Genomic DNA, 22,240 nt, shown 5'->3' with positions numbered 1-22,240 from the left:
TGAAGATTGGATACATACTTTATTCAGACATAGTGAGAAAAACCAAGACCAGCATGAAGTAAACAGACGGACAAACCAAGTTATCATCAGATGGGCGACAGTCAGAACACACTGGGATTCAACTTCATTGTTTAAATTCAGTTTAAAGTGCTCTGATGAAGCACATCCAAGGCTTGAAAACATTTGAATGACGTCTGTAAACAAAAAAAAGAAACAAAACAAAAAGCAAGTTCAACCTTCTCAGTTGACACTGAGAAGTCGAGATGAACCCGGCATGGGTTCAGAGCCAAATCAAACAGTAGTTCTAAAAACGGCGTATTTGCAACTAACAAATGCCTTCTGGACGTTTATCAAGATAAATTAAACAAGCACTCCATTTCAGGATACAAAATCAACCTGGAGCCCGACACCATTTGTTCATTCTGATCACCTATTGGACGAAGACATGAGGCCCCCTCGTGTTCCCCTCAGAAGGACATCGGTCCTCGCCCCCCTCCGTAGAGGTTACAGGCCAGGACTTCATAAACCAGCCCCACACACAGTGTGTGGTGCTCTTCTGGGAGGAGACATGGGAGGACCCAACAGGAAGCAGAGTAACCCCGCTGTTCAGGAGGCTGCCCTCACCGATGTAGACCTCCACTCCTGACCACTCTCAGCCACACACAGACCACCATCCTACCTGCCGTTTGGTAAATCATCCCCCACGCAAGGACGGTCAGCCCCTTAGTGTCTGAGCGACCCTCAGGGGATACTATTGGCCTGTGTAGAAGGAGGCGTGGCCTGTGGTTAGCCAAGATGGCTGATGGGAAGCCGTGTGCAGGAGAGAGTTAAAAGGTGAGGGCAGCGGCACTGAACTAGCAGGGTTTAACCTCAGCAACCGGCCTGGGCGATGTCGCCCCCGGAACTCTTGGTCACGTCCAACGTGGTGAACATCTTCAAACAGAAAGAAGCACAGAGACAGACACACCGTTAGAAATCAACTGAAGTAACAAAAACATAGGGAAAACCTAATAATGCAAATCTGATGAGTGACTGGTCGCATTGTCTAGCGATGACCGCCGGTTCTAAGTCTCACTTCAGCACAGGTGGGGTGGATCCCGATGGTGTTGTCCAGCTGCTCCTTGGTGACGCCACACTTGATGGCCACACCGTAGCCCTGCGTCACCTCCCCGGCGTTCGGACCCAGGTAGTGGAACCCGATCACCCGCTCCTAGGCACAGAGTTAGCAGTCACTAGGGCTGTGGGAACGCATCTCAGCAGTACAATAGAAAGCCAATAGTCAAATAATGGATGCTATTCGACTGCTGAAATGACTATATAAATGTGTATTTTTTTAAATATTTGTATAAATGTGGTGGCTAACATGCAAATCTCTCCTGTTTCGCCTTGGCCTAAACACATGTGGAAATACAATTCTTTAGTTTCTCTGTTCTATAGCTAAAATAGTCACACTTTTCATGGAAAGATGGTAACCAAAACAAAGCTGCTGCCATACAACTGCACGACTTCATGACATCAAAACCACCGACATTCAGGTACTGCGGTTCTGTCACGCCAAATTTGTACCAGGTGCCAAATTTGTACCGGGCACGTCATCAGCTGTCCGTTGCCAGGCAACGGACAGCTGATTACGTAAGGGTTGTCCGTTGCCGGGCAGGTTTCAAAAAACATTCGCGCTCATGTTGCCAAAGACGGAATAACATAATACAGTTAACGGATCGCTAGATAACACTCGTTTTTACATTATATTTGTATTGTATTGAATTGTTTAATCAAATTTAGCTAGTAAACTGAGTGTTTAAAGCGGGTCAAGGACGAAATAGCACAATACAGTTAACGGATCGCTAGATAGAAGGTTTGCGAATGTTCGTGAACCTTTCACGTCATTCGACGCGATCGTCCGTTGCCAGGCAACGGACGACGCGATCATCTGTTGCCAGGCAGGTTTGGAATGGATTACGTATGGATGACGTGCCCGGTACAAATTTGGCACCCGGTACAAATTTGGCGTGACAGTTCCATTAAACATTCACTTGTAGCGCCATCGAGAGAATGATCAATAACTATATATATGTCCAAGTATTGGTCTATGATGGTTGTTTACCACTATGGATGCAGTAGAAACGTTAATAGGTTGTTAGCTCCACCACATCTTACAACTTTTATAGTCTATGGTGACTAGGATAAAGATAACCGAATGTGATTGGTTAAACTGACGTATTCTCTGGCTAGAATACATCCGTTTTTTTTACTTTCCTTTTGTGCCTATGGGCAAGAAAGAACTATTTTGTTTGTAGAATGCCCTCTAGGGAACAGAACGTTTAATAGTGGCATTACCCTACATAAGCCTGAGTATATAATGTATTGGTTCATGGAAAATATTAATAAGTGGCTCAATTTGAGCAGAACAAATTTGAATATATTTCAATTAGGGCTGTCAAGTGATTAAAATATTTAATCACGATTAATCGCATTAATGCCATAGTTAACTCACGATTAATCCTAAAAAAAAATTTCTATGCTAAATATCCCTTGAATTTTTGGTCCCATACATTTTTCTCATTTTAATGCTCTTATCAACATGAGAAGTGCATCGGCTTGCCTTGTGCAAATGTTTTTTTATTGATCAAAACAGGACGATACAAAAAAAAAGCCTATAATGCAATTAAACGATGAACATACAAAGTAGTCAGGCTTCTGCTTCTTTGTTTTCAGCCCAAAAAAAAAAAAAAAAATAATAATAATTGTTAAATAATAATTTGAGTTAATCGCGCGTTAAAAAATTAACGTCGTTAAAATTGGTTTGCGTTAACGTCGTTAATAACGCGTTTAACTGACAGCTCTAATTTCAATATAATAAAAAAAGAAGGAAATTTGAATGGGATTAGAGGAAGATTGAAAGCTCTAGCGGTCACACAAACACGCGTTGCTTGTTTCGAATATCACAATCCTAACTGACCACTGAACCACTAGGAAACGTATTGTCCAACACAAATGTCAGAATGATACAGATTGCCACTGTCTGCCAGAGAAATCAACTGCATTCAAGATGCATCCCATCTATATTATACAGTTAATAATGGAGTAAACATCAACCATAATATCTTAATTTAAGGGATACAGAGAGAAACATTAACAATTACATGACAGCTGCTGAAGAATCCAGAAAAGCCCTGAGAATTTCCAGTAAAGATGCTCCGATCAGCATTTTAGGGCCCGATCACCGATCACTAAAATCATGATCCGATTGCCGATCACAGAATGGCAGGGAAATTGGGAATATCTTTGATACACAATCTGGATAGGCTGCAAGCACCAGTTTCTGTTCCAATAGCCTCTTTTTTTTTTTTTTTCTCCCTTTGGATTACCCGTGACTGAAAAATGTAGCTCAACTCGTTCAAAGCCTCCGCAGGATGTGTCATATACGATACTGAAATGTGCCTGTGCGCATACTGCTGTATTTACGGTACAGAAATGTGCCTGCGAGCATACTGAGCTATGCAAGAAAGTGCTTCGTAAATGACACTGAATGTTAGGCAGCCTCCTTTGCCATCTTTACAGTGACCCCTTAAAATCCTGGCAGTGTAGCAAAATGTTGTAGAAGGGAGAACACATGTTGCCATTGGCAAGTTCCGAATTGAAAAAAATAAATAAAAGAAAGCTGCACAAGTAATTTACGTCAAATTATCGGCTTTTTTGAACTGCGTTTTAGGGGTTCTCCGATCACGCTATTTAAGCCAATATCGGTCGACCATGATCAACGTTCGATCAATCGGAGCATCTCTAATTTCCACCAATGACATCGAGTCCCAACGTCAGACTCCAAACGGTCAAGAGGTAACCAAGGCAGCGGTGTGTATAGTGGGGAGCTTACATTGTCCAGCTTATTGCAGATGATCTTTGAGTAGCACTTGTTGTTATCTCTGTTGGCCACGGTGAACTCCAGGGGCCAGAAGAGAGAATGGTAGATCTACAAACGGGACACAGCATTGAAGCACAAAACATAAACGGAACTCGGAAATGATACCAAATGCATGGATGATATATGTCCGTGTCTGTCTAATCATGGTAATGTTTCCATTTCTGATTGTACCGATGCGCGTTTGTTCGTGCTTGTTTGTGACGATACTAAATTAGCAGCAGTCTACACCAGTATGCACTACCCTTTTCTAACTCATTATTCTGTCTGTTCTAGTGTGTTGCGACGACTGCAATTGGATGCCTGGAATCTCCTGATGGTTAACGGCCAGCACCGAGTCTGTCCGTCAATTACTGCACCCATTGCCCTCCTGCCCGTCCCTGTGAGGAGGGAGACCCCTCTGCATTCCAAGTATTTTTTTTCTTTTTCTTCCCTATGAGACTGTACCGGTGGGCTATACAAATAACATTTAATTGAAATATAATTAAACAGCAGCACCTCCATCAAACCCATGTTTTATTCAACAGGGAGAGGAAAGAGGCTCAGGCCGTGCATTTGATTCAGGTAAATGTGCAAGTCATTCTTAGCTCTATCGGATCGCCAGTCATGCTGAGCAAGGATATCCTCCATGGATATCCTCCATTGAAGGCAGCGTGAACCCGACGCCAGCGGCCTGCATTATTCAGCGTGGCCGGGTGTTCCTCGCTGAGATGCTCACCTCCAGGTTCTCCTCTCCGTACATCTCGATGGCCTTCTCCTCTGACCGGCCGCAGCACCCGTACTCCAGCGGCGTGAACACCGTGGTGGGCACGTTGACGTAGTCGCACTGGAACCAGAGGGCAGGGCACTTTCAGAACCAGAACCACACTTGAAGTCGGAAGTGCACGTGCAAGCATTACATTTAGGGCACTCGAGTGTCGGTACAGTCGGTCTGTGCGCAAGCAAACAAACGCCCAAGCATACAAGCATGTACCCATTAACACGCACTTGATGTACGCGCACACGCGGGCACTTGATGTGCGCGCACATGCGTGTTCACGTTCGAGCACACGTGCACATACGCGAACGGAAGTGTGCGTGGTGCTGGAGTGCCTGCGTGTACCTTGAGGGAGGCCCCGGCGTAGAGGCGCCGTGCCAGCAGCTTGCCGGCCTGGATGGCCACGGGCGTCAGCTCCCACTTGCCCTCCAGGATGTCGCCGATGGCGTAGATGTAAGGCACGTTGGTCTGCTCCTCGTCGTCCACGGGGACCTTCCCGTTCCTGGAGAGAGGAGACCGTTTATTGCCCTGTTTGTCTTTACTTTATCATTTACCTTGGAGTCTATTTTTGTTTTCATTAGTACTCGTTTTCCACTGCTGCTGGGCTGTTACAAAGGAATTTCCCCTCTGGGGGATTAATAAAGTTGTTATCCATCCATCTAGTTATAAAAAGCCATAATGGCCATTGCTTACACCAGTGGTGATGTGTGCTTCGAGAGGCTTCTAACAGCGAGCCCATCAGCCCCTCTGATCTGAATAGCCAGCCGTTTCTTTATAGGGGGAACCGGTCTACTGATGAAGCAGTCTCATGCTAGACTGAAGAACAGCTTCTCCTCTAGAGCTTAATTGCAGAGGACTGAAGACATATATTTTTAACTACCTAATTGCGTTAGCCTCTTGTCGTTAGCCGGCATCATCCAAGCCTTTATTTACATGGACAGAGCAAGTTACCTAATAACCAATATTCATGCACGCATTTAAAACCGGTACAAAACATTATAGTGATGTGTGCCTACAATCAAAAATGAAAGTATCCCATCATTTACTTACATGTATCATCAATCCATTTAGTTTCTAAATGGATTGATTTAGAAACTAAACCTACAGGCTGTGTTGTAGGCCTGGGTCAGAAGAGAGAACTGGTCTCTCCATGAACACACTGATCAGTAGGACCAAGGTTTTCATTCAAACCCCATAGCCAACAGTGGGTAAGACGAATGTTGCTTTGTGGGTCAAAGGCAGATATAAAACTTTGAGGTCAAGGGTTTACATGGCACCGCTGGTGATGGTCTCTCAACCCAGTGGAGCCCCCCCCCAGCTGGCTGACCTTCATCACCCTGGAAACACTGCTATAGTCATGAGACCGGAGCACATGACTCCAAGACCAGTCTATACTGGGCTTCAGGCAGCACCGAGCCCATAGTGAACTAAACATGAATGAAAAATAAAGAGTATCATCCCAACACAAACACGCATTTGTTAAGAAAGTACAGCATCGAGTTCTCTCTCGAGTTAGTGTTGCCATAACTGCCAACATACCACCGCAATGTCACCACCATGTGTATACACACACACACACACACACACACCTTTGCAACTTCCTTGACAACTGGAGACTGAATGTTTTATAAAGTGGTAAATCCATTGGATGATGACAATACATCAACCATTGTTCATTATAATTAAGTGGCTGACTTCAAATAATTTCTTATTACCAACTTCCCCGCACACAACAAAAAACAAACACCGCCGTTGAAGGCGATAAACCCTTCAGGCTAATGACAAACACACCGCCCGCTGGGGGCCCCGGGAGGAGAAAGTGCTGAATCATAGTGATGGTGCGGAACTTAAAGGGCCAGCGTACGCGTTACAGGGAGCAGCTGCAGCAGGGGCGGGCGGAGCTTAGAAACCAAAGGCAGGGGCACTCACTTTGGGTTGACTTTGACCCCGGCCTGGGCCAGCCCGATCTTGTCAGTGCAGGCATCTCGTCCTACGGCGATCAGAACCTGGGATCAAGGAAGTTCCTCGGATGAGTTCCTCACATTCAGTAATGTGTGTAGAGGCTTTGTGTTGACATGATGGCAGGACAGATTGCTACACATAATCATAACTAGTCTTGTTATGAATAAGTCAGACGTGGAGGTCAAGTTGCATGCAAAGACCAAAAAATATTGTAGAAAAATGTCGTAATCCGTCTTGCTAACATGCCAACAAAATGCCATGGTGTCGATCAAAACTTGACAGACTGCATACAAACCGGTCAGTTGACAATAGCAAGTTACATTTGATCTGCCTTTGACATGGCTGGATATGACACTGTTGGCTTTATTCAAATCTGTAATATTAGCCTTTAGGTGTGCAGTTGCCATACGGTTGCACCAACTGCATTTGGAGGGTTTCACACCGATGTTATCATCGCTATTTAACCTCTAGATGGAGCCTCTTTCAAAAACCCATATCTGAGCTCACAGACGGGGTAGTAAATCCTCGAGGTCAGATATAGAGAGTGAGGGGTGGTGGTGGACATACCGTGTTGTACTCTCCCTCCAGGAGCTCATCGCTCTCCGTGGACTTGGCGGTGACCCTGAGCCTTCCTGGAGTCCCTGCTTCCAGCTCCTCCACCTATACACACACACACACACGTCAGCCCCACCCCAGTCCAATCGCAACGTTCAATACCACCAGACAAGGCAGACAGGGTTTTCTTCCTCGGCCCGAATCACCCGATCTGACCCCTGATGGAAAGGCTCACTTCTGTTTGGTGTCGAGATCAGGTCAGATAAGATCACGTTAATCACAGCATGATTAACAGCGCTAGATGTGCCTTCAATCGTATCTCTTAGAAATCAGAAACACTGGCTGACAGCATTCATGACACATTCAGAAGAGGTGCCCTCGTGTGACCTCGCACTACCACAGCTTCCTTCAAAAAGAGAGATTTAACATTAACATACAGCTCAGAGTTTGCCACATCCAACTGGACCAAGCAATGATTGACCCACTTCCGGAAATGCATGTTGCTAGTACATAAGCAGAGGGATAACCATCTGGACACCAGGCTAAAGAGATGTCAAGGTTGATATGCCAACGTCATCGATTTACAGAAATACGTGTGAAACCAGCGGAATTTTATTAACTAGGCTCTACTGAAGACAAATTTGCAAAAGGTTGCGTGTCTGCTCTCCACTATTAGCCTACGGACGACACCCACCCCCACCCCCACACACACATCCCCACACACCTTGACAGGCACGTATTTGCGGAGGAACTTGACACCGTGCTCCTCCATGTGCTCTCCGGCGCGGTTGGCCATTTCCTGGTCGAAGCCACGCAGCAGGATGGAGCGCACCATGACCGTGACGTCAAGGCCCAGCCCCGCCAGGAAGCCTGCGCACTCCAGCGCCACGTAGGACGCCCCTATCAGCAGGGTCTTCCCCGGGCAGTAGGGCAGGGAGAACAGGTCGTCACTGAGGGGAGAACCACACAGATCCAGAGTCTCAGGAGGCGCCGTCACAGTAACACAATCAACCATCTGGTTAAAACCCTGAAGGCCAAACCAAAATACCGGTTTGAAAGGATGTCTCAGAGGAATACATTGAGTAATAATAAAAACAATCTATGACTGATCGGAAAATTTGGAAATGATAACCCTCAAATAAAGCCAACTGGGCAAAACACATGAACATTTAAGATAACCCCTTTGTCATTTTCGTATTGTTTGCCGACTGAGCAGGGTAATGACCAACACCAGGGCAGAGTCGCAGATAGCGCTGTGTAGACAGAACTGCCCCTGATTGGCCCACAGGTGCACAGCGCAACGCCAGAGCTGTGATTGGCTGCCCGGGGGAGCAGTGACGGAGGGCGGAGGCCGTACCTGGTGATGCAGAACTCCTTGTCCCCGGGGATGCCCAGGTAGCGCGGCCTCTCGCCGGTGGCCAGCACGAACCGGGCCGCCGTGTGCATGGTCTCCTTCCCACGCTTTGTTGTGGCCTAGCAGATGATTAAACACACAAGGAAACCATCAGACCGCACCCACAGACAAAAATGTAATTTGTGAGTCTCACAACACTACAAAGCAGCCAGACTGCATGCCTCTAATCACATCAACGGACTCCCATTCCTGTGAAATGTTGGTGTAAGGTTTACGCGAGGTGAAATCAACTGGACTGGTACCTTTATTTTGTGTGGCTCGACAAACTCTGCGTAGGCGTTGACATAGTTAACATTCTTGTCCCTGAGGGCCACCCGGTAGCCCCAGTTGAGCGAGCCGATGTAGTTGTTGATGGCCTCCTTCATGATCTCCCAGTTGTGTTTCACTGGGCAAGAGAGGGGGTTTATTATTACCCTGTCTGAAGCCTGCTGCATCAACTGCCATCTCCTCTTTCCCCATTTAGTTTTAGAATCATGTTCTCTTATTGAACCATTTTAAAATCAGCCTAGTATAAGAGAGGAAGAAACAGAAACCCTTGTTGCTACATCTTGGTTTCGACCACACGTCTCTCATCAAACCCAACCGAGCAGAGGGTGTGCCTCCAGGGCTCAGCTGCTTACCGCTCTCGTCAAACTCCCAGCCATACTTGCGGGCGTCCTGCATGGCCGTGCCGAGCAGGGCCGTCTGGTGCATCAGCTTCTTGGGGATGCAGCCCACGTTGACACACGTACCCCCGAGACCTGTGCCCCAAATACAGAGGGATTAAAACGAGCTACACGCCACACAGGGCGGGACGCAGAGTGTAGCGCAGGGGCTGGCGTTCTCACCCCAGGTGGTCCCTTTGGGGGTGGGCACCACGTAGTCCAGAACCATCACCTTCTTCCCCAGAGTGGCTGCTTCCTGTTAGGAGACACACCGGGTGTCATGTTAAAACACACAGTGTCATGTTAGAACACACAGTGTATCATTTTAAAACCGTGTCATGTTGGCGCACACCTTGGAGCAGGCCAGGCCCCCAGAGCCCCCTCCGATGACAATGAGGTCGTAGTCGTAGGTTTCTGCATCGGGGTTGAGCAGCTGCTGCAGCAGGCCGTCAGTGTGGGCCTGGCGGGGGGGGGGGGGGGGGGGCACCAGGGTTTACTGTCTGCACACACCGCCTCCGTTAGGCAACCTGCCAGCGCTACGATGATCCGTTTGATTTATTTTAGAAAAGGAGGCGTATTAGACGGTCTGTCTTTATGCAAACGAGAGAAGGCTTTGGAATGGAGCTCAGAATGCTACTTTCAGCAAACCTCTTCCCTGACGTCTGAACGAGCTTCTGATTATGCCGAGCCATGGCTGAGGCCCGTGGTCCCTCCTACCTGCTTAGTTTTATCCCAGCCTCCTACGTGAGTCTTGTTGATGAAGACGTTGGGCACAGTCTTCTGCCCGGTCATCTCCACCAACAGCTCCTGGTAGTTGGTGCCTTCGTCTGGATCAGAGGAAACAAACAGCAAGAGTGACCATGAAGGAACAGAACAGCACACTGGTACAATAGTTAAAGGTCTCTGAATGGTGCCCAATTAGTGGGACACAAGTTGAAGAGGACTCAGCCTGTTGCCCTCACATATAGTCAAAGGGTGACTAATGTTTGTAGGATCTTTAATGTGAAGGCAGGCTTAACTCTATACCATCACTAAAGCTGATATAGAATATTAATTGTGATAGCCTATGTAAGCAGTTTCTCAGCCCTTTGAGACTCATTCAACCCTTTCTCACCAACGAGGTCCAGCTCCACCACATTGCACTTCACGTCCAGGTCTTTGAACAAGTCTTTGACCTGTGGAGAGAGTCATGGTTTATTACCGTAACGTTAATACGTTATCTCTAACTTCAAGTGACCTTTCCCCAGCAGGACAGGTACAGAACCCGGCTTTCTAGTTAATTAAGACTCACAATCAGGAAATGGAAAGTTCAGTTCACCAGCTAAGCTGAACACTGACTCAGGTCTTAGTTACTATATTAGCTCTATGTCAGTAGGGCTGTAAAGTACCGCTGAGGAGGCGCAGCATTAGACCCAGCAAGTAGACCCAGCAAGAAGACACAGCATGTAGACCCAGCCCTTCTGGGAGAGGAGTGTACAGGCTGGCAGAAACACAGTAAAACAGCCTCCCCTCCACAGGCTTACCTTCACGCAGAACGGACAGTAGCTCTTGCTGAACACCACCACCTGGTTGGACTCGATGAGCTCCTGTATTCGGGTTTTGAGTCCGGTCTTCCCCGCGTCCTTCTCGACGGGAGGCATTTCTACTTTGTTCGTCTGCCCCCTGAGAGCTTCAACACTGGAACTACTACCGCGAGAACTTCTCCTGGGAGCTTCAACGGATAAGTTACTAACGCGAGAGCTTCTCCTGGTCACGACAACCTGCACTTCGTGACAGAAAACGCTGTTGACTATCGTTCGGGTGTTTCCCGAGGAGTGAGTGTAGCTTGCAGTTGCTAACGGTGCGTTCAGCGCTGTCACACGGAAGAGGACTGGTCTCTGAACCGCGGGAATTGCAGCGGGTTATACGTCTTTCCTCTGAGAGCGCTCGATTTGTGGATCATCACGTGCCGCGTTTCCGCCTCCGCTGTGGAATAACCCCGCCCACCTGTGGATAACCCCGCCAATCGGAGGATAACCGCGCCCACCTTGTATAACCTCTACCACCTTTTTACTCGAGTAGATTACACAGTGGACCATTCCCTCTGTAACGAGTTTGTGTGAATTGTTTTCAGTGTTTCAAGTTTCAAATAAAAATAATATTATCCTCCTCTATCTGTCTGTCTGTCTGTCTGTCTGTCTGTCTGTCTGTCTGTCTGTCTGTCTGTCTGTCTGTCTGTCTGTCTGTGTGTGTGTGTGTGTGTGTGTGTGTGTGTGTGTGTGTGTGTGTGTGTGTGTGTGTGTGTGTGTGTGTGTGTGTGTGTGTGTGTGTGTCTCTCTCTCTCTCTCTCTCTCTCTCTCTCTCTCTCTCTCTCTCTCTCTCTCTAGTCCATTAGAGAGAGAGAGTACACTGTTGTGAACTCACTGTCAAATATTGTCTGCCCATTCTATGGATTTATTACTAAAAACGGTGTTTTACCATCGTGATAATTAAGTGCTCCTAATGACGAGGAACCATGACAGTTCGTAGTTCAAAAAAATTCTGGCACATTTGGTTTGTAGAAGATGACTCCAGATATTGGAGGGAAATGGTGCGAGGCGGCGACCTCTGCTGGCATCAAGGGGTTCTGCAGGCAGTCGAGGCGCTCTCCTGTCTCACCAGTGTATGCATCATTGATCAACTTATTGGGGCATTTTAAGGCGATCTCACAAAAACATAACACAAATGTCTTTGGTAAGGAAGAAACAGAGGAATACAAAGGGAAGACTAGTAAATGGGTATTCCCAACCGAAAGGTTTTCAGGTCCATCCCAACGCCCTGATGACAATTGTAATTACTTCGAATAAAAGTGTCCATCAATTGCTAAATAGTAGGCCTGGTGGTTAGTAAAATTAAACCAAATTATCAAATATGCCTAGAGCTGTATAATTGTTAAATGACTTTACACTCATTCATAATTCATTCACTAGAGGCTCACAGCAGGGGGCGCCGTGGGGTAATATGCGCATTGGTTTCTCTTCAATCTTTCTGTTCCCTTTATGAACAGATCACGTTAGGGCTGATCTATTGAGAAACCGAATGGCAATGACCCAAGAAGATAATCCAACAGGTTTTTTTTCGATCAATTCTAAATCCCACCCCGAATCCTAAATCCCAACCGAAACAGCTGAAACAACAACAATCGTACAACAACTCCAGCAAGTTCCAACTCGAGAAGAATTCACCGGTGGTGATGATGATGGTGATGATGATGATGATGATGATGATGATGAGGATGATGACGTCAGCCCCACTTTGGGGCGCGTCTCGGAACAAAACACCCCGGGGGGTCTAGGTGAGGCTCAGTCTGGGTGCGTGGCTTGATGACACCGTGTTCAGCGTGGTCCCTCCTCCTCCCTGCTGTGACACACACACATCGCAGACCTTACAAGTGGGCAAGTTTCACAAGTTGCTTGGAGTTTGAGAGAAGATCACGATGGCAGACAACCAGAAGACGGGTCAGAACCTCCAGGCTGGAGCCGGGATCCTGGCCAAACGGGTCCAGAAGTCCCTGAACCGAGCTCAAGAGAAGGTAAGCGACTAATGTCCCGTATTAAGCCGTCTACTTCATACCCATCTACTACATAATGTCCATCTACTTCATACCAGCTCCGTCCTGGGGTTATCATTATTGAAAGCGGACAGAATGGGTTCGGGTTCAGACATCTCGATGAGAGGGGACAAAGTGGCCCAAACTCGTTTAAATAATCAAATCTGATCGGTATCAAGTAAAGATAGATCAATAAACTGTAACCCGCCGCAACGGCACATGTAAAATAATCCATATGAAACACGGTAACTGCATGCTGTCCTAGTTTATTTGGGCAGCAGCTTATCTTTAATATTTGTTCCAGGTTTAATTGAGCTGTGGCTATGAAAGCAAGTTGCGACAGTGTGAAAGTGTAAGGATTTGATTTGGACTAGTAATGCAGAGCTGTATGTTAGTTGATGTACTCTTTCCCCCTCATCTAATGGTGTACAGCGCTATCAAAATGTGACTCTGTTGGTGGAAACAAAGCTGTTACTTCCTGAGACGAGGTCTACTTCCCCCCTCCTTTGCTGTAACGACTTGGCCGCTGCGAATCTACTTCGTAGTTAACTCCGAGTTTATTCAAGTCATCAGAACAGTCGGCTCAACACTCAGTGGCCCGTTTAACTGTTGGAATGAGCTGCCTCATATGTCTTAATACATATGGTGTGTCGCAGCACCAGCAGTTCAAGTCAAATATGCCAGTAGGCCTACATATTGTCATGTTACTTCATTGTTTGTGTGCTCCATCTGGTTTTTAAAGGTCCTCCAGAAACTGGGGAAAACGATGGAGACCAAGGATGAGCAGTTTGAGCAGTGCTCCCAGAACCTCAGCAAGCAGCAGGTGAATGAGTCGCAGACTACCTCCATCTTAGACTAGTCTCCACTCACACCGTATGACGCAAGCCATAGCCCAAACTTACAGACCCATGTACACTAGAATTATTGCTTTCTTGAATGTATACTTGTAAGCTATACCGTGTTACTTTCTGTGAGTTTGGGTCTGATTTACCCTTATCTAAGTCAGCAGAAAATAGTTATTCCATTTTAATACCCTTTGTGGTGAAGGAGAATTATCCAGCTAAAGTTGCGAACAGCCACATATTAGATTTCTCTGGGCTCTATAAATCAGTTTAAGTGGGTTGCTATGCTGATTCAGGGCCAAACTATGAATTGGCTTCTTTGAGTTAACTACTCCTATTCATGCTGATTCAGATGGTTTTAGAGTGAAAGACCAGGGCACAGGAAGCAAGGCGTTTGCTCTCTTCACAGGACATCTGAACATGTATCTAGATCTTCAGGAAGTGTCACTTCACCACCACAACAACAACAACATTGCCCTGCTTTCATTCATACGCAAACGAATGCCTTTATGATGACTTACTCCAGTGCTGTCCCAGAAAGAAGTGTTGGAGGAAATCCAATATAGCTCCACTTTTCAGTGGCTTGAAGCCTGAATATCATTACAGAGAAGTGAAAACAATAATGAACTACAGATAAGAATCAAATGCAGACTCAAACCATCCACCTGGACCCTAGCTCATTGACGGACCGGATTATTGGGATGGGTTGAATATGACGATGCACCTGATTCGATCAGCGGTCCCATCCTATCATTTTGTGTTTGTTCTGCACACAGGCGGACGGTGTCAGGTTAACCAAGGATGTCCGCGCTTACTTCACAGCTGTGAAAGGTAGGACTGCGTTGTATTGTCTTCTAGTCTCCGTTGTGCATGCCCTACTAGTTTATAATAATATATGCTGACTAAGACGCTTTGTTCTGGTGTCCACATTTCTGTGAAACCTCTACCCTCAATGCCAAGTTAGAGGCTGGATGAAAAAGGGAAGTGAGTTGGGGATTGTGTTTCAGATAGTATCTTTAGTAAATCGATCTAACCCTAATCTCATGGCCATGGAGAAGAACAAGCACCTTTGGAAGAATGCTTCAGAGTGGATGCAGTGGTAAAAGGCTGTGGAGCGTGTCATTAGCGGCCACAAGCCCAGCCATGATCCATGAAGACGTCACTGGGCTGTTTTTGCCAACACAGCTGTGATTTGGAGCTGACTCTAACCGCAAGTGGTGCACTTAGGCTATAACGAGTTTAGGAGGACTTCAAAATGTCTTGTGTTGCTTGTGTTTTGTAGCAATACACGAGTCATCTAAACGTCTCTCCCAGACGCTGAAGGATGTCTATGAGTCTGATTGGAACGGCGGAGAAGACCTCTCCGACATCATTGAAGTACGGCTTTCTGTCCATCTACAGATGCAGAACTTGATCAATAGTGTGTCTTTGTTTGCTTTGAGCTAAATGAGGTGACTGTAATGTGTGAAACTGTGTAGAAAGAGGACTTGATGTGGAACGACTACGAGGAGAAGATGTCGGATCAGATTGTGCGCACTATGGAGAACTACACCGCGCAATTCCCCGAGGTCAAGGTGAACAAAGACATATTTTGGAATTCTGGATACCTTGTTCCTTTTTGTAAAGATTCTAATCAAATGTTAAAATACTAATAATTTAATTTCTAATCATTTCTACTAATTGTTTCTTGGTACTCCGTCTCTTCAGGAACGAGTGGGGAAGCGCGGACGCAAGCTGGTGGATTACGACTCGGCGCGTCACCACCTGGAGGCGCTGCAGGGAGCCAAGAAGAAGGACGACGGCAAGATGGCCAAGGTACTGGAAAGGGCCCTGAAGCACATGGGAAATTAACCCTGCCAGGCCGCTAAGTGGCCTTTTTGTTGCTGTGGTTCTGAGCGGGCGTCTCTGAACGGGCGTCTCTGAACGGGCGTCTATGAACGGGCGTCTCTGAACTGTGTCTAACTTTGTCTTACTGTGCAGGCAGAGGACGAGTTCAACAAAGCACAGAACGTTTTTGAGGAACTAAACAAAGAGCTGAGAGAGGAGCTGCCTGTTCTCTATCAGAGGTATGGTGGAGCAGCCATGTACACATACACATGCTTCTTCAGTAGCACATATTGAGCTGTTCTATTTCATTCTTACTGACTGCCAGAGGCAGTGCTTAATGCTGGCTCTGGCCGTCATCCAGAATTCATAGAACCATAGTTGCATACGTAAGTCTCGTTTTTTGAACTTCTCTAATACCACTGAACAATATATTTTCATCTGATCCTCTAGAGATAACTACTGCTTACATTCCTTCAAAGAGCAGATCATCTGCAAAATCCAGTGACTCCTCAATAGGGCTAAATACACGATGAGCATGTTATCAGAGTCAGACGCAACATTGTGCTTTATACCAAACTTTTTAGTACTTTAACCTAGTATTGGAGAAATATGCAAACCAATTGTGTAATGGTGAATCACTGGCCAACTCTTATTTCAAAATATAAAATCCACTGGTCAGGTCACTAAAAGAGTCTTTGATTCCATGATTCTACTCTGTCTTGTAGCCGAATAGGTTGTTACGTAACCGTCTTCCAGAATATATCGAACCTCCGGGATGTCTTCTATAAGGAAATGAGTCTGGTAAATATACGCAGCTTGTTCATATTCAGAAGAAAGGCATGTATTTCAATGTCCTTTTATGTGTACATAGGCTGTAAACCCTCTATACTTTAAACTCTGTACCCTTGAATTCCAGTTGAACCATGAGCTGTACAACGTGATGAAGAAACTGGAGACTCAGTATTCGGGGAAAGCCTTCATCATCAAGGGCCTGAACAGGTGAGTGCCCTCTAATAATAGTCTCCGATGTGTGGATAATGAGGGAAAGTCCTACTCTAAAAATTATGTGTTCCTAATTTGATATTACGATCAAATTAACCCTGAATCATAATCCTGATATGATAATCACCTTCCAGAAATACTGCGCAAATGAGCCACAACTGACCTGCATCCGAGTGTGTGCTCAATGGCCAGGACCACATGTAGTTAAAACCCCCACTTTGAATTGGGCTGAAATTGAGTCATTTTGAAACTAATACCGAGGCGTAACCCTTTAAATCTGCCATCATATTTCCTCTTCGTTTTTTTTATTTTGTTAATTATTATTATTTTTAATAGTTTTCTGAGGAATGTAAATGCTCATCACGAGTGGCATGTGATTGATTCTGGTGGGGGCTACTCATCGCCCTGCTCCTCCTCCAACAGCTCCAGCTCCAAGTCCAAGAAGAGGAAGTCCATCGTCATCTCCAACCCCATCCCCTGCAACACGGCCTTCCCCAGCGACCACGTCTCCCAGCGCCCCACCGGCCCGGATGCCCCGGCCCCCAACACACACACACCCTCGCAGGAACCCCTCAACTGGGACAACGCTGCCGGCTCCGCCTCCAAAGACCCCCCCTCCTCCTCCTCCTCCGTGTCCGAGCTGGACGACCTCGGCTCCGAGTGCTCGGACACGCCCAAGCGCCAGTCGGCGTGCGACGGGGAGAGTGGCTCGGAGAGGCGGAGCCCGGACCGCACGGCGGCAGAGGCGGATCTGCCGGAACTCGGCTCCAGCCAATCGGATGACTCCGGGGTGGGTGGACCCACGCCAGAGGGGGCGGGGCAGGATGTGGCCCCTCCCCTCCCGCCTGTGAGAGAAGCCAAGGCCAAGGCCCCCCCCGTTCCTACTCCCCGCACCTCCTTTGGGGCCGCAGATCGACGGTCAGACTCCCGCGGCAAGGCAGGGGCAGAGGCAGAGAAGCAAGAGGTTGAGGCAGAGAAGCAAGAGGTTGAGGCAGAGAAGCAAGAGGTTGAGGCAGAGAAGCAAGAGGTTGAGGCAGAGAAGCAAGAGGTTGAGGCAGAGAAGCAAGAGGTTGAGGCAGAGAAGCAAGAGGTTGAGAAGCAGGAGGTGGAGGCTGAGAAGGTGGAGGCTGAGAAGCAAGAGGTGGAGGCTGAGAAGCAAGAGGTGGAGGCTGAGAAGCAAGAGGTGGAGGCTGAGAAGCAAGAGGTGGAGGCTGAGAAGCAAGAGGTGGAGGCTGAGAAGCAAGAGGTGGAGGCAGAGAAGCAAGAGGTGGAGGCAGAGAAGCAAGAGGTGGAGGCAGAGAAGGTGGAGGCAGCGAAGGAAGAGGTAGAGGCAGCGAAGGAAGAGGTGGAGGCAGCGAAGGAAGAGGTGGAGGCAGAGGCAGCGAAGGTGGAGGCAGAGGCAGCGAAGGAAGAGGTGGAGGCAGAGAAGGCAGAGGCAGGGAAGGAAGAGTTGGAGGCAAAGAAGGAAATATCAGAAAAGGACTCCCCCCAGCCCTCAGACTCCCTTTGCAAGGTAAGATTAAGTATGAAGTAATATCAATATTAATGAGAATATAAAAGTAAGGATATGTTTGGGGAAAACTATTTCTTAGAAGCAGTACCACTCTAAGATCCGGTTATACTTTTAATTAAATTATGATTAAATTATGTTTTATTTCCATTAGATATTTTAATATCATTAAATTTGTGTTGGATGAAATGTCTCCCCATTCAGTATTTTGGTTGACGCACTTGTTGATCTCCACCAGGGGGGGGCAGCAGCGAGTCAGTCGAGTTCAGGAGGAGAAGGCGTGCTTGCGCAGCCGCAGGAGGACGTGGCCGGGCCAACCGCCGACGTTCCAGATGTACTTTGTAATTACAGCGCTCTACAAACATTGATAACAACATTAGAACTGTGTTAATCTAAAAACTATCATGGATAGGAAATACACAAAGCACGACCTCCATATCACTCACAGCGTGTGTTTGGTCTTCTGCCCTGTTGCTGATCCATCTCTCTGGTGTTGTTTATGCTTTGTCAAGCAGGAAGGCGTGCTTAAGGAGGTCAGAGAGCTGGATGCAGGGACGTAGCGGCGCACTCTGGGGTCTGTCAGAGGAGTTTGTTGGCCAAGGCTCTCGATGAGGCAACACAACAACCCTGTCCTCCTCCCATGGAGCACTGGGATTCACACGCAAACAGGGCAGAGTGGAGCCACATGTTTGGACCAGAGAGCAACGCGTCCCTCCTGGGCTCCTCCCATGCTCAGCCGCTGATGCTGGTGTCTCATTTCAGAAGATTCTTTCTATATTTGCTTACGGTCTTAAACATGAACAAATGTTTTGTGTGTGTGTGTGTCAATGCAGTATTTCTTTTTCAACCTTAATGCTGTGAATGTAAGTAAGCTGTTTTTATACTCCAGATGTCTTTTCTTAACGTGTCTTAATAAAGTAAAGCCCAATTAGGCTGGGAAAACAATGTTTATCACCTTAGTACATAGCATGAATAATGCCCTCTGCAAAGAGGTGGTGGGGGAGGGAGGGTATTCAGTATCAGCAACCTCACTGCTAGGTGCTGCTAAATTATACTCACTGGACCTTAAAGGGAAGGAGAACGCTGTATGTTCTATGCTTAGTTCCATTACAGAGTCGCTTTTTTAAAGAACAATTCGAGCAATGTGGTGCTCCTAAACTTATTCATCAGACGCTTTTATCCTAAGAAACTTCCAATAAGTACATTTGTCAGGTGAAACAATATCGCTGCCGGTACAGTAAGGATGTTCATATAACCAAGTGCAAAGCAGTAACAATCTCTAGGTTAACCCATTCCCTGTCTACAACAAGATAGCTAGGATAAGATGCTAAACAAGTAAGTACGACACACAATAAGTGCGTGCATTATGTGCCAGGATGTACAACATACAAAAAGGAGGGTAACTCTGAATGAGTCTTTTTCGGAAGCTGGTGAGCGACTCAGCAGTCCTGATAGAGTTGGGACTTTGATTGACTTTTGCTTGTTCTAAGTGATGTAGGTACCAGACGTCCGTCCACCCCAGTTGAGCGGAGAGCTCGAACTGGGGTGTGTGGTTTGACCAATGCTTGGAGCTAGGCAGTGGCAGTGCGATTGTCTTGTAGGCTAGTACCATCATCATCTTGAAACTGATGCAATCTACTACAGGGAGCCAGTGGAAGTCCCTGAAGAGGAGGGTCAAATGGGAGAAGGCACGCTGCAGCATTCTGGATACACTGCAGCGGTTTAATCGCAGAGTCAGGGAGTCCAGCCAGGAGCGAGTTGCTGTAGTCAAGATGGAGTTGACAAGTGCTTGGAACAGGAGCTGGGATGCTTCCCTCGTGAGGAACGGCCGGATCCTGCGGATGTTGTAGAGGGCAAATCTGCAGGATCAGGTTACCGCGTCGATGTTTGCTGTGCAGCATAGCTGATTGTCCAGTTACACACCGAGGTTTATGGCAGTGGGTGATGGAGATACAGCGATGTCCGCGACAGTGACGAGTCAGTCCATGTGAGGGCAATCTTTCCCTGGCATAAGGTGAAGCTCAGTCATGTTGAGGTTACGCTTCAGGTGATGGGCAGTCGTTAAAGTGCTGATGTCTGAAATGCATGTTGCAATCAGGATGTTGTCAAACGAGGGCAAAGAGAGGAATAGATTAGTGTCATCAGCGTGGCAGTGATAGGAGAACTGTGGGATGTGATTACAGAGCCCAGGGATATGGTATATAGGGAGAACAGAAGGGGTCCCAGTACACAGCCTTGAGGGACACCAGTGTCGAGCATGCAGGGTTTGGAGAAGAAGCCATTCCATGTGACCTAATAGGTGCGATTCGTCAGGTAAGATGTGAACAAAGATTTGAGCAGAGTCAGCAATGTCGAGTTCGGCAGAAGTGGCGAGGTGGATCTGGTGGTTCACGGTGTCGAACGCTGCGGTGAGCTTGAGGAGAATGAGGACCGATGAGAGGGACGAGGCTCGGGCAGCACGGTGTGGGCAATATATATAAATGTGAAAGTCTCCCTCTTCTGTATCCCACAGTCATCTGCCAGGGCAGTGCGGACAAGCAGACCCAACCTTTGTGGCCTGAGCAAGGTTAGCTGATATTGTGGCTTCAAACAAACAGCTCATGTTTCTAAACAAATTTCAGATTAATTCCCTTTCTCATCGATGTCAGATGTTCTGATTTCCTGATTCGCTTGTCACCCCTGTGTTCTCTTGTTCTTGTAGTTTAGCATGGGAAACTGGCAAGCAAACATTGAGCAGGGAAACCAGTTAAGAAGTGTGACTGAGAAAGTGTGCAAGGCAATTCAGGATCAAACCAAGGTGACGCTTACATGAGCACATGGTTGAAGTGGGCAATATATATTAATAATATATAATATTATTATAATATTTGCTTGGCACTAAGTGCACAGTACACAACAACCCCCTTTGCCACCTTCAGACCCTCAACCAAGGTACCAAAGAACATAATGGGTAGCCCAACTAGCAGCATTTGATTACGCTGCACTGATTTCACTGTGCTGACCGATCTGGCAGCAATATAAGATCGAGAAGTCCAGGACCACGTCATATCATCCACAAGGAAATTGGCAATACGCATGGAGGAGCAGGATCATCCCTTTCAAGGTTGACCAGTCCTTTACAAAGTAGTTAAAGGGCCAACTGAACCTGGAAGACCGTATACCAGCACACTGGTAATGTACGACGGGCGCACCGGACCGGTTGCGGAAGGCACAGCTTGAACCTTAACCGTACACAACAATGGTGCCCCAGCCATTCCCACATTAGTGCCACCAAGACATTGACCCTTATGGGGATGCACACGAGGAGACCAAAGCTGGGATAGGTTGGGAAATACCCCCTCAACCTGCTGCAACATGATGTTCAACAGCCCATCCCTTACCGAGCAGGGAGCACCCAAGGAGTGGTCCACAGGGTTTTTTAGGATGATTCCGCTATGTACCATGGCAGGCAGGAGCACCACCACCTAAAGGGGAGATTTCAACCCCATGAAGTTTTGCCCGGGTAACTGCTGGGAAGAATCCCACCCTCCAAAAATTGCCAAGATCTACAATGGCAAGAAACCTCATGGTGGCAGTGGTAAGGGCTGCTACTTCACTGAGGCCTGAGGTGGTCAGTGATCCCCAATTTAGACCGTTGTTATGTCGTCAGGAAAACAACACTTTGGGGGTGAATGTGTGAATCTAAGTGATTGGTGCACCCACATAGACACATGACATAGTCCAAGGACCAGCAGGTAATCAGGAAGCGCTAACGGTTTAGCGGATTGGTAGAGACCCCTTGTTACTGTGCTGCATAAACCTTGTGGTGGTGGACTCTCCCTCTATGGACAGATTGGACCAGTTGGACCAGTTCCTCTCCGTCACGAAGGGAACTGGAGTTAAACCGACAGTAATGCACGTTGCAGTTAAACCTTATTGGGGAGCATTGACTATCGTTGGCCAGTGCTACCCCATCTGTGTTTCACCTCTGCGACAGCTTGTCGGTTTGACACGGTCCTGTCATGTTTGGAGAATTTACCCTGGGATTTTTGTATGTTTCAGTTTATGACTGACGTGACCACCAACAAACTGTCGGAATTATAGCTGAATGACATACGTGTTGGTCTGTGCATTGTGATAAGTTTTAGCTTTAGCTTTAGCGCCTATTCCTTTTATAGCAGTAGCACTAGAATCTTCCTTCTCTCCTTCGGCATTATTGGGCTATGGAGTTTATGTACATTTGCTTTTACTAAACAAAATA

The 22,240-nt window shown here is 47.1% G+C and overlaps 2 protein-coding genes across 2 annotated transcripts; one reads left to right on the top strand and one right to left on the bottom strand.

The window, feature by feature from the left end:
• txnrd3 (thioredoxin reductase 3) lies at positions 1–11,215 on the bottom strand. Its single transcript, XM_060062342.1, has 16 exons — positions 10,775–11,215; positions 10,366–10,426; positions 9,969–10,078; positions 9,604–9,711; positions 9,435–9,507; positions 9,228–9,347; positions 8,850–8,992; positions 8,551–8,666; positions 7,918–8,143; positions 7,206–7,298; positions 6,606–6,682; positions 5,022–5,178; positions 4,638–4,745; positions 3,875–3,970; positions 1,076–1,210; positions 1–933 (listed from the first exon to the last, which is right to left on the bottom strand). Exons 1-16 carry the CDS (start codon positions 10,889–10,891, stop codon positions 871–873), a joined length of 1,803 nt encoding a protein of 600 aa, XP_059918325.1. The 5' UTR covers positions 10,892–11,215; the 3' UTR covers positions 1–870.
• A 1,086-nt stretch (positions 11,216–12,301) lies between these two features.
• On the top strand, positions 12,302–18,949 carry LOC132465638 (bridging integrator 2-like). The gene is made up of 13 exons (XM_060062334.1): positions 12,302–12,801; positions 13,562–13,642; positions 14,438–14,492; positions 14,944–15,038; positions 15,140–15,235; positions 15,369–15,476; positions 15,642–15,727; positions 16,214–16,289; positions 16,405–16,487; positions 16,914–17,496; positions 17,581–18,003; positions 18,239–18,334; positions 18,516–18,949. The coding sequence occupies exons 1-13, from the start codon at positions 12,706–12,708 to the stop codon at positions 18,558–18,560; spliced, it is 1,923 nt and encodes a 640-aa protein (XP_059918317.1). The 5' UTR covers positions 12,302–12,705; the 3' UTR covers positions 18,561–18,949.
• The last annotated feature ends 3,291 nt before the right edge of the window (positions 18,950–22,240 follow it).

The sequence above is a fragment of the Gadus macrocephalus genome, chromosome 1, assembly GCF_031168955.1.
Source record: "Gadus macrocephalus chromosome 1, ASM3116895v1".
In the NCBI taxonomy this organism is placed as follows: domain Eukaryota; kingdom Metazoa; phylum Chordata; class Actinopteri; order Gadiformes; family Gadidae; genus Gadus; species Gadus macrocephalus.
This window is presented reverse-complemented; position numbering and strand designations above follow the sequence as displayed.

What these genes read in the sequence shown, in the direction of transcription:
- txnrd3 (XM_060062342.1), bottom strand. Translation starts at nt 10,891, where the DNA reads ATGCCTCCCGTCGAGAAGGACGCGGGGAAGACCGGACTCAAAACCCGA. An exon ending in ACTGTCCGTTCTGCGTGAAG is followed by an intron (nt 10,427 to 10,774) that starts GTAAGCCTGTGG and finishes CTCTCTCCACAG; the next exon opens with GTCAAAGACTTGTTCAAAGA. An exon ending in GGGGCCTGGCCTGCTCCAAG is followed by an intron (nt 9,508 to 9,603) that starts GTGTGCGCCAAC and finishes GTCTCCTAACAG; the next exon opens with GAAGCAGCCACTCTGGGGAA.
- LOC132465638 (XM_060062334.1), top strand. Translation starts at nt 12,706, where the DNA reads ATGGCAGACAACCAGAAGACGGGTCAGAACCTCCAGGCTGGAGCCGGG. An exon ending in CGCAATTCCCCGAGGTCAAG is followed by an intron (nt 15,236 to 15,368) that starts GTGAACAAAGAC and finishes CCGTCTCTTCAG; the next exon opens with GAACGAGTGGGGAAGCGCGG. An exon ending in TCTATAAGGAAATGAGTCTG is followed by an intron (nt 16,290 to 16,404) that starts GTAAATATACGC and finishes CTTGAATTCCAG; the next exon opens with TTGAACCATGAGCTGTACAA.